The following is a 14,219-nucleotide window of genomic DNA, read 5'->3' as shown; positions in this document are numbered from 1 at the left end:
ACAGCAAAGGAATTGGGGAGGTGGGTGTGTGGTGTGTATGCATGGTGGGGTCTGTAGAAGAAGGACACAGAGCAGAAATAGCACTGCGCATGCATTATGCAAGACCCTCAAGTTGAGTCAGGTGCAGCGGTGGTGCAGGACACCCAACAGACATATGATTAGTTTTCAAAGAACTGTTACACAACCATGAGATGCAGTGACAGCAGAGACGAGCAAGAGTCTCCACCGCTGAAGTAATGTAAGAGAAAGTAGGGTCGCAACTCTGATGCTTTACCTGGAATAGATTTGAGAGATCAAAGAGCAATAGATTTGGAGAACCATACTCCTTTCCTTTCCCCTCATAAAATAATTAGGTGACTATCTATGCTCTACTCCTGTAACTGACGGTTAAAAAAAGCAGCAGGTAAGAACTCACTTAAAGGATCAGCTATTACACAAAAACAGTATTTTGGGAACTGAAATCCTTTAAACACCCATCATGCTTACATTCTGACCAAATGAACAAACATGGTGGCATCATAGCGGAGGTGACAGGAATGATGACTTAACAATAAAAGATATAAATTATTTTGTATCATTTCAGTCATGCAAAGTTGGAGAGGTTGATATTTTTAATAGGGACCAGATCAAGCTGATAATTACATTCAGTGGAGTTCCAGGGACTCCGCTTTAGTGATCAGGCCAGATGTCAAACATTAAAACACAGTAGCCTGCATTCCTGACACAACTGATTAATGCACCATTTTCAAAGTTCAGCTACTGCTGTTCCATCTGCGCTGAATGTTGGTACGTCGTCCGGTTGATATAATAATTAAGTTTTCTCAATTAATTCTTTAATGCATTGCGACGTGGACTATTCTGAATCAATTCGCAAATGTCAAAAATCAGTTTTCTAAACGTTAACTGATAATGTAATGTAGGGCTGTGTGATTTGATATTTATTGTTTGACGATACAAAAAAAGTCTATCGTCTACAATTATGTTCCATCTTTTATTTAGTTTTAGTTTGATGTTGGAATTTGACTATCAAATGTCCAACACAAAACTAATATCCAACTTGAAACTAACTTCACCGCGGTCCGTTCTTTCACACGTTCAATGGACGAGCCACACAACACTATCCAGCAGTGCCAAATAAATAATAAATAACTTCCCCACGGACATACAGCTCACTTTATAGTTCACCAAGACATGCTGTTGTTGTGATGTAGTAGCAAGAGAGCTGTGAGCGTCGCTGTCTGGAGCTGCTGTGCTGCTCTGGGACCGTCTCGTCCTCTCGTGATAGCTTTGCAGCAGCAAGTAGCGTCAGTTTGCTAATCCACAACCTACCTAACACAAGTTACATTAATAGCTGTGTTGTTGTTCACTCTTTATCATGGTATTTGTCATGGTGTTGGATTTCTCCAGAATCGCTTACTCCATCTTTACAATGCAGAGAAATATCCCGAGTTACATTTACAAAAAGTGTTCTATGTCGGATATGTATCTTTATTGGGATATGAAAAGACCTATATCGGGATTTTAATTTTTTTGTCATATCGCACAGTACGACGTAATGTTGATGGAACTCGGAAGTGTGACTGCACCCGGACAGTCTATGGCGTGCACAAAATAGAGACCCGTGTCAGAGCAATGCCGCTGCCGAGTGAATGAGCGTCACTACAAGAATTTCACACGATCATTAATATCAATGCGCAGCTAATGATTTTTGAGCTTGGGTGCTGTGCCATGAATGTACACAGTGTGCACAATTATCAGGCAAGTGAGTATTTTGACGATATCATCATTTTTATGCATATTTTCCGATTCCAAGCTGTATAAAGTTGAATGCTTATTACAAGCATTCAACTTTATTGTAAGTATTAAAATATATACAGCTTGGAGTTGGAAAATATGCATAAAAATTATGATATGGTCAAAATCCTTACCTGTAAATAATTGAGCATGCAGTGTAAAATCATTGTGGAGAGTTTCAAGACTAAGTAAATGACATTTCTCAGATATAATGGTTATAATTGCTCCAGTAGAAGTCTTTAAGATGCTTTAGTGGTTTTTTATCTAGCCTTTCCAACTTTTTGTACACAGATATGGAAATAATTATCTGAAATTGTATATTTTTTTTATTGGATCCCCAAATCTGGATGGATCATTACACAAACTTTGCATAAAAAAAAAGTACCAAGTAGTCACATAGTGAGAAAAAACAAATCCTGTATAGAAAAAGAAATCATCTTATCGCAGCCCTCTGAATCGTAATCGAATTGAAGGTTGCGGAGAGATTCCCACCCCTAATATATTGTTGTGTTTTCAAAATAGCCAGATAAAAACTTTATCTGACTATATAAAACTCAACCCACTGCTGATGGAGAAACTTAGGGGAGAAGGCAGGGAGAGATAGGCGGGGAAAGCCAGTGTGTATGGAGTGAGAGACCAGAGGTAAAGGTGTGTGAGTGAGAGCAGGCAGAAGTCGAGGCAGGTGTAAAGCAGGTACATTTACAAATAATAACAATAATGTCAAAGGGGATTAAAACATGCTTTCACAGGGCAGTATAATGTTAAAAAAATTAAGATGGTATTTTTGTGTTGGGGGTTTGGTGGTCATCCCCCAGGAAAATGTTTATGTTTTCCAATGAAGAAATATGCAATTCCACACAATTTTGGAACATTGTTATTACCACATTACCTTATTATTTTCCATATGTGAATAATAAGTTGGAAAATCTAGAGCAGATTTTGAATAAACTACACCCAAAAGCTCCCCCCCCCACCCCCCATTCGCTCGTCCTTTGATAATGAGAAGAGGGAGACAGCCTGTAGAAAAAAAAGTCAACGTAATGACTAATGCCAATCATAGGTTCGAGAAGAGACGTCTTAAAAGAGGAAGGCTGGGTGGAGCTAAGGTTGGACATGGCAATGATATTACGGTCAACCACCACAATTAACTGTGACAGTGCAAGACAACTGTCAGTCAAGCAAACATGCCCCTTCACAAAATTACCTCCAAGACACACGTCAGTTTTTCATCACCAAAACGCCTTGTGAATGTATGTGAGGTCTGACACACTGTCTTGCCACACAAACAAGGAATCAAGGTCATTTATTTGTTATTTTACAACACAAGGAACACAATGGCCTTTTTGGTAGATTTGATTGTACAAAGTGTGCTTGTTAGAAAAACATGTATCCTTGCAGGTTGACAGGATTTTATTTCTTATCTGACAGAACAAAGCACAAAACGTCAACATTCACTTGCCAATACTGGTCTGGTAAAGGGGAGAAAGGGGAGTAAATGGGAGGCATGGACAGCACAGAGAAGAAATGATGTCATTCCAGGAGGCTGCCATCATTATGCATCTGGTGCACTGAACCATTGCACAGACAGCAGCAGCAGATGAATACATTAATGTGACCAAAGGATACCGCCAGGAATTCAATCTACATTGCGCTTTCATCCAAAATTGGAACTCAAGTTGATGTAAAGCTCATTTAAAACTGTACTACAAAACAGCATGTAAAGACAAAGACCAGTGCCTCTGGGCTAAAGATGAAACATATCAGAAACCGCAGCTGGGTTTCTACAGGGCTCACCGTAAACAGCCTTTCCGAACTGAGAGCTAGAAGCATCAACAGATGAATAAACACGCGTCAAAACAAACCTTGGAGCAATCTAAACACACATCCGCCCCACTCCTTCAAAAGGAACACTAATATGCCGCAATTAAATGTCCTGTCTTGGTGAGGAAACTAAATTCACTGCATCAATCAGTAACTGTTAAGCAAAGAGGAAGCCTAGCAAACCTGTTTTACATAAAATTGCAAAACAAAACAAGGCCGGGCACAAAACAAAAACAATCACGGGCAACTTATCTGTTATCTCCAGTACTGGAATAGCAACCACAAACACCGCTAGACATTTCTAATCAAATCTTAGCTGACTACATGAACACGCAGCTGTTTCCTTGCTTATGTTTTCAGTGAGGGAGTGCGATAATGACCAGTGCATGTGCACCTGCTGCTGGGGAGAGCTGGCACCTGTGTGACCTGAATGGCACAAATATGCCAACAAAAGTCTGAGCCTGGTATTACAGGGTGAGGATAAGTCACTGAACCACGCCGCCACCCCAGGGAGCACGCCGCTGAGCGCTACAACACAGCACCACGGTGGAACTGAGAGGCAACAGTGACATTTCTCCAGGACATGGGTGATCATTTTCCTGTCAGCCAGCTTTGACAGACGCTGTCAGACTAAAACATCCTCACTTTCACCTAGGGTTGGAGTGGTGATGGAACAGTGGATAAGACATATGCCTTTGGTGTGAGAGACCGGGTTTCAGTTCTCGACTGTGACACACGTCCCCAATGTGTCCCTGAGCAAGACGCTTAATGCCTAATTGTTCCAGAGGCATGCATACTCCGACATAGCAACTGTAAGTTGCTTTGGATAAAATCATCAGCTAAATGAATAAAAGTGTATAAGGTTTGGCAACTGATGTAAATTATCTGCAAGTATGAGCAGCAGGGGCAGGATGGGAACATTACATGGTTGGAATGGGACAGATGGATGGGATATGCAATTCCAGTCAAGAGAGAAACTGGTCACCTAATGGGATTTACAGTAAGCTACAAGAGAAGTTAGCATGGAACAATACGCCTAAACACATACAGACAAGTAACAGGAAGAAAAATATCTTACCCCATCCAATAGAGTATTTGATAAGTGAACACGTGGATCCTTCCGGAATGGAAACTCTAGGTTCGCTATGTGGAAGATGGTGTTGTCTCTGTCGATCATGAACACTTCATTTTTTCCGTTGATCAACATCATGTACCTGCGGGAGGAGAGGATGAACCATTTTTTAGCTTTAATTACAAGGTAGCAAGTCGTACTTGTGCAGCACACTATGTTAGAGAGCCTCTTGATGGACAGCTACGGGCTAGCATTACCATTAGTGAGCTAATCTGTTAGCATGTTGACTGATTAACAGACCACTATTGGCAGTTATCACATTGTTATATTACAGACCACACTGGCTGTGGGTTTGATGATGTTGTTTTATGAATTTTTATTTTGTTTTTAAATGTTACAAGGGAAACATTTAAGTAGGAATGAATTACTCAAAATTTTTCTTTTACTAGTCTCTAGGAAGTTTTTCATAGGTGACAGACGAACACGTTAAAGTATTTCTCAACTGTATTAAATATTCATGCCTAAATAAGCAACAACCTAATCCTGCCCACTTCAAAGCAGTGAGAGGAGCACAGAAGAATGGGAAATAACCAAAGCTGTTAAAACTTTGGCAGAAAATACTGTGTTCATGTAGGACACCATTATTCATAGTAGGGATTGAGAAAATATGCTTTCACAGAGGCTTTAAATGTGTTTTTCAAAAATCTCACTAAGTGATGTTCGCATGAATACTAATAAAGAGTATAATTTAATACTTGATGTAATTTATTTCCCTCATTGTTTTTTCATTTGAAAGTTGCATTAATTTTAGTCAAATAAAAGTGAAAGGATAAAACAAAAGCAGGATGAGTTTTTCAAGTTTTACAGTGTCTTGTGCGATACTGACTCTTACTTTATAAGTAAATTTATATTATATGCGCTTATTCACCGAGGATGTCCTTGTTCTACAGTACAAGAGGATTCAAGCTAGCAAGGCTCCTGAAAAAGTAGCCGACTGATGCATTTGGTTGTCATGACGCTCACCTTGAGGATCACAGCGCTCTGCGCCTCCACTACGGTATATTAGCAGATCTTGTACAAATACTGCACAAGCGTATCACGTATGTGGTATTAAATATAAAACTAGCAGAAAATGAATTTTTCCCACATGACTGAACATGTCCAGCTTCTCCCTTTCACTCCCTGGATTGTTTGAATGAAGCACACGTCTGTTTTCTCCGTTGCTCGCATCAGCCACTATTCTGCTTTTAATGTGAGGTCTCCGGGTTGGATTCAGCCCTGTACGCGCTCCCGAGCCTCTCTCAGACTACAACACGGCAGCTCACGACATGCAGTCCACTAACACCATAAAACAACCAGCTCACAGCAAAACACAGGCTCCACGTAAGGATACAAAACAACAATAAAGGTCGAGTCGAGTAAGAACAAAGTGAGCATTAGTAAAGCTGGAGAAACACACGTAACGACGAGCAGTTGCTAATGTTATCCGGTGCAAAGTTATATCGCTTTCCACATTACAACCAACTAACGCGACCCATGTTACTATCCTGTGTACCACTGTTGATTTAGCCTGAAAGGATGTAACGGTAAAAAGCAAATGTGGATCGATTTGTTTACTAACGTCGGCCTAACGTTATAGTGATGCAGCCAGGAGCAGCCACATAACGCGGCAACGTTAGCTCGGACCTGCCGTTGTTTTCTTCGTAACGTTCAGTTTATGTTTGTGGTTTTACCAATACTCCGGTACACAGCTTCTCCACTTCAGTCGCTGTAACTAACGTGACCCACATAATATAAAACACTACAACAAAACGGCCACAACAACCCAAAGAGCCATCCACTATCAGTAGTTACAGTAAAGTCACTTACTGCGGTCTAACTGTTATAAAGTGTGACACAATCTCATTATAATATCCATTCCAGCTCACTAACAGTTTCATTATCATCCAATACTTGTAGGTGTGCTGACATTGCTGAACCTCCGGTGACAGATTCACAGATTGTAAAGATGTTTAACGTTACTGAAAAGCAGCAGGCGAGCAGTAAATGTACCGTGATCATGTAACGAGCATCGATTAGTTCAACCTACAGTTGATAAAACGTTGCAGTGGGAGTTTACCTGAGTTTCCAGCTCTGTCTGTTCTCCCTGTCTGTCTATAGCCGCTGTCACTCTGCCTTTTTTCAGGAGTATTGTGCCGATATGTGGCTCGCTGTGCTGAATGAAAGGTACGGCGCCGGTGTTGATCTGCCTCTGAGACAGAAACGTTGAAGTAACAGAGCCTGAACATGTCTGGAGGAAAGCCACAGCCTGCATGCTGGTGTTCCTGCGTTTATTGTGGTATTTCTGTATGAAAGTGGTTGTGTTTCGGATTATGCTCGCTCATGAGTTCAAGCGAGCACGCGTACGAGCACACACCTGGTTAAAATCTTATAACCGCACCGCTAGTGGCCGCTGGAAACTCCATAATGCCCCTTTGATACATCAAGCATTGCTCTGCTTAACTTTCATTCCTCCAGAGAAACAATGCTGCCTATAATTTTCTTAAATTAGTTTATTTGGAGGATTTAATATGGTAATCATACTTTAAAACTAAAATGCTGTGAGCAAGAGAAACATCACTTGAGATTTGGGATTCACTCAGCACTACAAAAACAACAAACACTGGGTTTCTCTAATGTGCAAATTGGTTGCGTTCAATTGAAATAAACCAAAAAAAGGTGAATATGCAAGAGCTTTTATCATGTCTGAGAAAAGAAGAAAGATCACCATCATCATCAAGATACCTGCTAATAACAACATATTACCCAAGCAACCACTTTTCCTTTTATCTACAATAGCTGTGCTTAATGGGAACTATCAGTGCAAACAAAGCAGGATCTGCTTGGCAAAAAATATCCATCTCATTTTATTTATATATATAAAATATACACACAAATGATCTTTTCTAGTGCAATATTCCCCACTTGCCTTGCTGTAACACAAAAAGTCTTCACTTGTAGCATACATCACCAGTGGTTAGGTGATGTGTCTGCATGAACAGGAAGCTCAACTAATCCACGGCCAGCCTTTATAGGTGAGATAAAGACTTGGAAGCAAACACACACAAAAAACTAAAAATAATTTCCAGACTACCACAAATTAAACCTCTGCAGGAGCAGAACAATAAATAATGTACTGAAAGGACACACTGTAGCAATCATTAGCAACTTTAAAATCCCTTTGCCTGAACAAAGGTAATCCAGTGCAGTAGTTCTACAACATATATTATCTTTATTAATATTTAAATTTTTAATGTTGCTCATTCTTGGGGTTATACCTTGTTGGTATTATTGGATTAGACTGAATTATAGTGTGGCGATTCTACTGTTATTTGCCCATCTTATTCTGTGTATTTCTCCATTTTAACTTCAGTATAAGTAAAATGAAGTAGAACCAATAGAGAAACTCCAAAGACGGGATATTGCTGGAAAATTACTTTTTCATCAACGGGTGCACTCACCTGGGAGATTCAAAAAAGTTGAGTGCAGTGACTGTTCGGCTGTTAAAATAGCTGTCAAAATAGGGTCTTATCTTAAAAACATGGGTCTTGATATGAGCATTTGGCTGGTATTAATTTGACTCCACTCTTGCTCTACATTATGCTCACAGGTGTGCCAGGTTGCTGGAGCATGAAGCACAGACATTAAAAGACCCTTACACGTCACCTTTTATCAGCCTTACTCCCCCATCTCCACTCTCAGAAACACTACAGTGTAGGGGGAATATTTTCAAATAATACGAGCGCACACTTTAGCTGTAATCTTCTCTGGAGGTGTAAACTGTTAAAGTAACCGGTTAACAGCTCTCATTCCATGATCAGTTTTAATATAAACACCCCATCTGTTCAGAGAAATCATCTGAAACCAAATTACAAAGCAAAAATCTTTCTAAGCATGACTATCCTAATATGTAGCATAGATGTTTTGTTTCAGTCTGATTGGGGCTAAATTAAGTTATGCTTGATAAGGTACTTGTATGAGGTCGGTTTTTTAGCTCTTACTTTTAGAAAAGTCATTATTAAATAAGGGCTAAACAATTTCTAATTAAGCAAATGAGAAATCAAATGAAACCTCCATATAATCTAAGCCACTGTCAAATCTCAAATGATTTATAATTTTAAATATACAGGCTTGGTGGCAAAATAAAATAGTCCTGAATAATATCCAGAGAGGCACGAGTGCAAGCAAAGCGTTCATACCAAATGTTTTATTGTTTGATCAGCGGAGTCAGCTGATCACTGAGTTGGCAGACATTATGTGCAAATTCAAATTAGGGACAGCAGACAGACAAAATCCTTGATCCTCCCTTCTGCTGCTTCCCAAAGATGAGCTGAGAAGATGGGCCACACCCAAAAACACAAGGCACCATTGTTGCCTTTGTGTTATCCTCCAGAATAGTCTATAACTGTTACAGCATTCACTGCTGAAAGATCTTCATTCAACTGCCATGCTAACGCTGTAATTTAGTAGGATGCGAGCATTTCTGTTAGTCTGAAAATGATCTGGATCGTTATTGCAAATTTAAATGTATTTGGATATAATGCCTGTCAGCATGTTCTTCTGTTGTATCAGCACCACAGAACTGTAGGTTAACGTGTACATATGGGCGTGGTTTTAAGACCTGAATAAATGTGAACCTATACTATAGGCTTCTGGCCCTGTGAGAGGCAGGGGAGACGCTACTACTTTGAGTCACAACAGAGCCTTTACAGTTACGGTCACCATTAAAACTCATGAAATGTCTAAATCTCTGAACAAGCTGCTGCACACACTTGCCAAAGAGGTTTAAAATGTTTTAGAGGCCAAAGTGAAGTCTTGAAATATCTTTTTCTGAAATATAGTCCAAACCCCAAGGATATTCTGTTTTACATATAATTTAAAATATAGAAAAGCAGCTGATCCTAATATTTATAATATAATCTGGACGAAGCGAATATTTGGCATTTTTGCATGAGAAATTACTTAAATAATAAATCAATCATCGTAACTGTCCCCAAACAAAATTCTGTTCGTCAACCATGTCATTAATCAACTGACTGTTCCATCATTTTGTATTCTGAATAATTAGTGAGGCTGGAGTGGGCTTATCTTTGGAAAGTCTTTTGAGGCATGCTGTTGTGAGGAGGAGACGTATAATAGTGTACATGACTTGACTGTAAATGTATAAATAAAACACTATTAACAAATGCACATTTTTTCTGGCAATGCTGTGGCTTCATTACAGGCTCTTATGAACCTAATTACACTTTGAGGGCTGCCTGCTGCTCTTTAAACACAAAATACCAAGTGGTGAATAAAGCAGGATGAACTGTAAATGTCCTAATGAGCAACTGCTGTCCTGCTATGTTTCCAAAGGTTAAGTATCCTAATCAATGCCGCTGAAAACAGAGGATAATCATCATGCAACTTTAACACATTGGGGGATTGATGCCACGAAACTGGGTAGAAAACTTTGGCGGTGTACAAACTCAAGCGATAACAAAAGTCTGGTGACGGAGATGGATTTGAGATTAATGACTTCCCCACTGACAAAGCTATGCATTTCTCATACCTGCTGTGACTCTCCACCATTATCACAAAAGGGATTAGATGTAATAAATACGCCATCAATACCAGCTGGATCAAAGTAGGAAAGTTGACAAGCTGCCAAGAATGAATCTGTGTACAGAATAGGACAGCAGCTGACACAAGCCAGCACTGGTGGCAAAATTGTGCCTTTAAGGAGGGTTGTACTTAATCAAAATTTATTTATTTATCCTTTATTTTCACTAGCGATTCATCTGCTGAATGTCTTCTCGATTATTACATAAAATGAACCCTTTGGTCTATAAAATGTCAGAAATGGTACAAAACGGCCATCACAACACCCCAGAAAGTTGATGTCTTCAGATTGATCTCAAAGATATTCATTGTACAATGCTATAATGTAATATAAATCCTCACAGTGGAGAAGCAGGGGGCCAGAGAAGGTTTGGTATTTTTGCTTGACAAACAATCTAAACAATTAATGGGGAAAAGAATTGCCCTCAAGAAAATGCACGCCGTGTCCCGTCATTTTTGAGGCAGTTTGGTGTGAAATTACTATTGAGTTCTGAAGGAATGACCTCTTTCAGTGGCTAACATGACTGCACAATCTTTTCAAAATGGCAGTGAATATGTAGTTACTGTTTCAATACCAAGTGAAATTGGGTGGGGGGTGACAAGAGGAGAAAACCATCAGTTTCACAAAAAGCTCCTCTCCCTGATAAATGCTCTGCTTTTTACGTGTCTTCAGGAATAAAAAGCGTAGGTAGATGGCACTCCCTTTACAGTTAGCTGATGAAAATTTCAATAAGGGCTTTTGTTTTTATGGAGTGGGTGAGACGCTAGACATAACGTAATTATTTCCATTATACCCAAATGCTTCTTAAGCACATTGGCCAAGGAAAGTGTTAATCATAATCCTCAACGCACTCTTCAGTTAAAAGAGATCGGTGGAGAGCTCAGAGCGATGAGTCTGACCCCACTCCCCCTCCAGTCACGACAGGAGAGCGCAACAAAACACTAGCCTTAAGATATAACATCAAGGTCATCCAAAAGTCTTGTGGAAACTGCAGGGAAAAAACACAAAATGTGGGTGGAGAAGGAAAGAATGGCGAGTGGGCCAGATATAGCTGCCCTGACATTTTCGGGGTGGGAGTGGACACAATGAAGGCATAAATGACCTGAAGGCAATGAAGACTGCACTCAACAAGAAAGGGAACAGGAAATGCCTGGATGGCTCAGTTTAGGCAAATGATGACCCCCCCCCCCTACAGCGCTTAGGAAGATCCTCGTGTGCAAAGGGATGATATCTTATCTCAGAAAAAGGACTAACATCTGAGAAGATCAAACAGATAGGCAAAGTGTCACAACAGAGAAGATCTGTCAGCCTATGAGGACACTACAGGTCTGCATTGAGCAGAAGTGGATACCCTGCTGTCTAATTGGCCATTTAGCCATGGCTAACGCTGTCAAGTACGTTCAGAGGAAAGCAGAGGGAGGCCTTTAGAGCTATATAACTCCCAGTGGTCCTCTCCGTCATCACGTTTTCACCATATCCATCTTTCTCTCTCTCATTATGTTAACAGCAACCACTGTCTTCTCTTACCAATCAGAAAATATTCAATCTAATATGTTCCCTGCCCAATCCCTCCTTTTCTCCTAGTCTCTCATGGGTTCTGTGAGCATCAGGTTTTATCCTTATCCTTGAGCCCCGTCCCACGAGCACTTTAGCCCTAATGAGGCACAGACGGCCATTGTGTGGGCTTTGGCAGTGCAGTTCTGCTGCATGACTGAGAGCAGCTGAGCTCCAGGGGAGGCCTTAGATCAGATCCAGCCGCTTTGCACATCATTAATGGTGCGTCAACAGGGATACTCCTCCGTTAAACCCAGAGAGGACAGGTTGAGTTCTCATTATAAAACAGTTAAGAGTCAAATAAAAAAAAGATCAGTCCATACGGCACATACTATACTGCTCTGCTTGATTTGGTGCTGCTCTGACATATATTGAAAAGGTTACATGCAGAAAAAACACAATGAATTGCCTCGTCTAAAAGAAGAATTTTAACCATACAGGAACATGTGTTTATTTCACATGATAGTTTTGTGAAAGCTGCTGGCAAGATTCTTTTTTTCTTTGATTAAACAACACCTTCCCACATGTCAACTGACAAGTCACCACAAGAAAAACATTTCGCATCCCTACTAATGGGGGTCTAAGCGAATTTGCATAAAAGTAAATCTGGTGTTAGCCCCGTTTGGGACAGTCTCATCCACGGCATTTCCCGTATGCTTCCCATATAAAAGCTTAGGGAAGTGGCTGTGTACATCATCAGAGGTGAGAAGGTTAACCGGACATGTATTTGCAGAAACCACCAAGAGTTTTCTCTTGTAAAAAACAAACCATACTGAAAACACTCTCAATTAGGGTTGGGCGATGTCCACAAAATTTCCATCGGACGATGTCTACAATGAAACATCAGGATGGACGATGTCATCAGGGGGCAGCAGTCTTATATGCACGTGTTCTCGCGCAGACAGAACTCGATATATTGGTAGACTATTAACTTACATTACAAGTCGCGGTGGATGTTCTAGGCACGTACCAGGTAAAGCAGCAGTGAACACACAGAGATGTTGGTTTCAGTTTCAGTGATAGGCTGCGTCAATAATAAGCAGACGTGCGGCTCACCATGGACGATTGCATCATCCATCAGCCCAACCCTACTCTCAATGAAGCATACATCTCACATTTGTAAAGTAAAATAAACGTCCCATTTTTCTGCCAATGAAGAGTCACACAAAAAGGTAAGAGATGTAGAGAAGTACAAACTGTCTCCTGAATAGCAGCTGAGTGTGTGCTCAGCAAAGCTCAAGTAACCTACATTACAGCTTTTGCAACTCATGTCCCAGTGGTTTCTTTGATATAAAGCAGGTGTACTAGTAAACAAATGTGCTGTAATGCAGTTTACTAATTCCCTGGTACACAATTTCTACTTTTGTGAGCCAAAATGTGTCCCGTGTTCATACCTGTTACTGTTTGGAGCCACTTATGCACAAAGTCGCAATAAGCAGCCCAATGTTTTAGTAACAATACTACCCTGAGAGGATGACAGAGTTTTGGTGCAGTCTGGTGTGCACGCGTCATCCACTAAGCAGGGTTCTAGACAACATAAATTAACAGAGACCATAAAACACAAGTAATAAACAGCCAATAAACAGAAAACAGCCATATTAAACTCTCTTTGACTCAAACATCTAATCTGGCACATCAAAGAAAAGAGTGACTGAAGTGGTAGTTAGGGAGACAGTAGGACTTGGAGTAGAAAATTAAAAAAGTTCAAGTCTTTCTCAAGTCCAATCTCTCTAATAAAGTCCAAGCTGAGCAGCATTGTTTGTTTAAAGTCCCATGGACGTAATTGGCCCCTCTCCCTCCTCCTCTTCCTCTCTGGGGCGCAAACCAATCTAGCCCTGACAGAAGGCTCTACAACAAGTTGATTAAAAACCCAACTCATCCTATGCCTCTCCTCTTGGCAAATCCACTGATGTGCTGTCCTTTGGAAAGCCCATTAGAAGACACCTTCTTGGCAGAAAGCAGGCAGTTATTTCACTGTATGACTGGTCTGCAGCATAATATTTTAGGTGAGAGGGGGTTGGTTTAGTACTTTGTCACCATACTGTCTGTTATTTGTGCAACTGAGCAAGGCAGTTAGGCTGTCAGAATTGTTGATGCATTGCTCCGTGGCCATAAGAAGAGGCTGCAGAATAACCCATGTGGGACTGAGGGGAAGTCTGTCAGAGCGTTAGATGTCGTCGAAAACACATTTGCTCAAATAACCCTTTCCTGCTTTTTGTATGAAATAAAAAAGGAAATTACTCATTTTTAAAGTAAGAATGACTTGCATTAGAATGGGAAACTCTTATCATCACCCAAGTAACAAAGGATAAGCTGGAAGGATTTAGAATATGTAAT

General features: G+C 40.4%; 1 protein-coding gene across 1 annotated transcript in view; it reads right to left on the bottom strand.

The window, feature by feature from the left end:
* rngtt (RNA guanylyltransferase and 5'-phosphatase) overlaps positions 1-14,219 on the bottom strand; it is a 100,753-nt gene that overhangs the window by 69,843 nt on the left and 16,691 nt on the right. Inside the window, exon 9 of the mRNA XM_038727869.1 lies at positions 4,694-4,829. Coding sequence (XP_038583797.1) covers positions 4,694-4,829 — 136 coding nt within the window. The remainder of the gene's footprint in view (positions 1-4,693; positions 4,830-14,219) is intronic.

The sequence above is a fragment of the Micropterus salmoides genome, unplaced genomic scaffold (genome assembly GCF_014851395.1).
Source record: "Micropterus salmoides isolate LMB-PRFRI ecotype aquatic unplaced genomic scaffold, ASM1485139v1 Ms_hic_scaffold_18, whole genome shotgun sequence".
Lineage (NCBI taxonomy): Eukaryota > Metazoa > Chordata > Actinopteri > Centrarchiformes > Centrarchidae > Micropterus > Micropterus salmoides.
The sequence above is the reverse complement of the archived record's forward strand: the minus strand, read 5'-3'. Positions and strand labels throughout refer to the sequence as shown.